This window comes from Austrofundulus limnaeus, unplaced genomic scaffold, assembly GCF_001266775.1.
Source record: "Austrofundulus limnaeus strain Quisiro unplaced genomic scaffold, Austrofundulus_limnaeus-1.0 Scaffold77, whole genome shotgun sequence".
NCBI classification, from domain to species: domain Eukaryota; kingdom Metazoa; phylum Chordata; class Actinopteri; order Cyprinodontiformes; family Rivulidae; genus Austrofundulus; species Austrofundulus limnaeus.
Window position 1 is genome coordinate 1,991,572 of NW_013952479.1, and position 615 is coordinate 1,992,186.

General features: G+C 37.4%; 1 protein-coding gene across 1 annotated transcript in view; it reads right to left on the reverse strand.

Moving 5' to 3' along the window:
- Positions 1 to 240: 240 nt before the first annotated feature.
- LOC106519433 (nuclear factor 7, ovary) overlaps positions 241 to 615 on the reverse strand; it is a gene marked incomplete at its 5' end in the record, with an annotated part of 1,787 nt that continues 1,412 nt past the window's right edge. Inside the window, 1 exon segment of the mRNA XM_014011121.1 lies at positions 241 to 607. Within this exon segment, the coding sequence (XP_013866575.1) occupies positions 241 to 607 (367 nt within the window).

Sequence of the window (615 nt, forward strand, 5' to 3'; positions counted from 1 at the left end):
GAATGGATAATTTTGCAGCCATTTAAACTACATTTAATTTTGTTTTAATATTTTTTAATTTATCCTGCAGGCAATCAAAGGGAAACTAATCTAAAATATTTATGTCCATTAGATGCAATTTTCACAAATTAAATATAAACCACATGGACATAATTTTAAAACCTAAAACTAATAACAGAAATCAAATAAAATTTTTGTGCATCTGAACCCCATTTTGTATACCTATAACAGTGATGAGCATCAGAAATGAAGTTTACAGATTTTAACTTCTGCAGCATCTCCAGCGTTTCCAATACAAAAATAAGGAAACAGTTTCTCAGTGAAAGTGTCTCTGTGAGTGTAGATGAGACTCATGTCTTCAGAGTTGTAGAAGGACACCTCCCCCCTGTCGTAGTCCAGCTGGACTCTGATCCTCTGGAGACTCTTCTTCACTGAGACAGTTTTACCAGCACCATTAGTATATCTTCCATCTCCATGACATAAACACCAGATTCCATATTTTGGTGAAAAAAATCTCTCTCCCTTCCTGTCGACTGACTCTTTAACCAAACCAACAGTCCAGCGAGGATGATCTCCCACCTCCACCTCCCAGCTGTGTTTCCCTGAGCTGAAGCC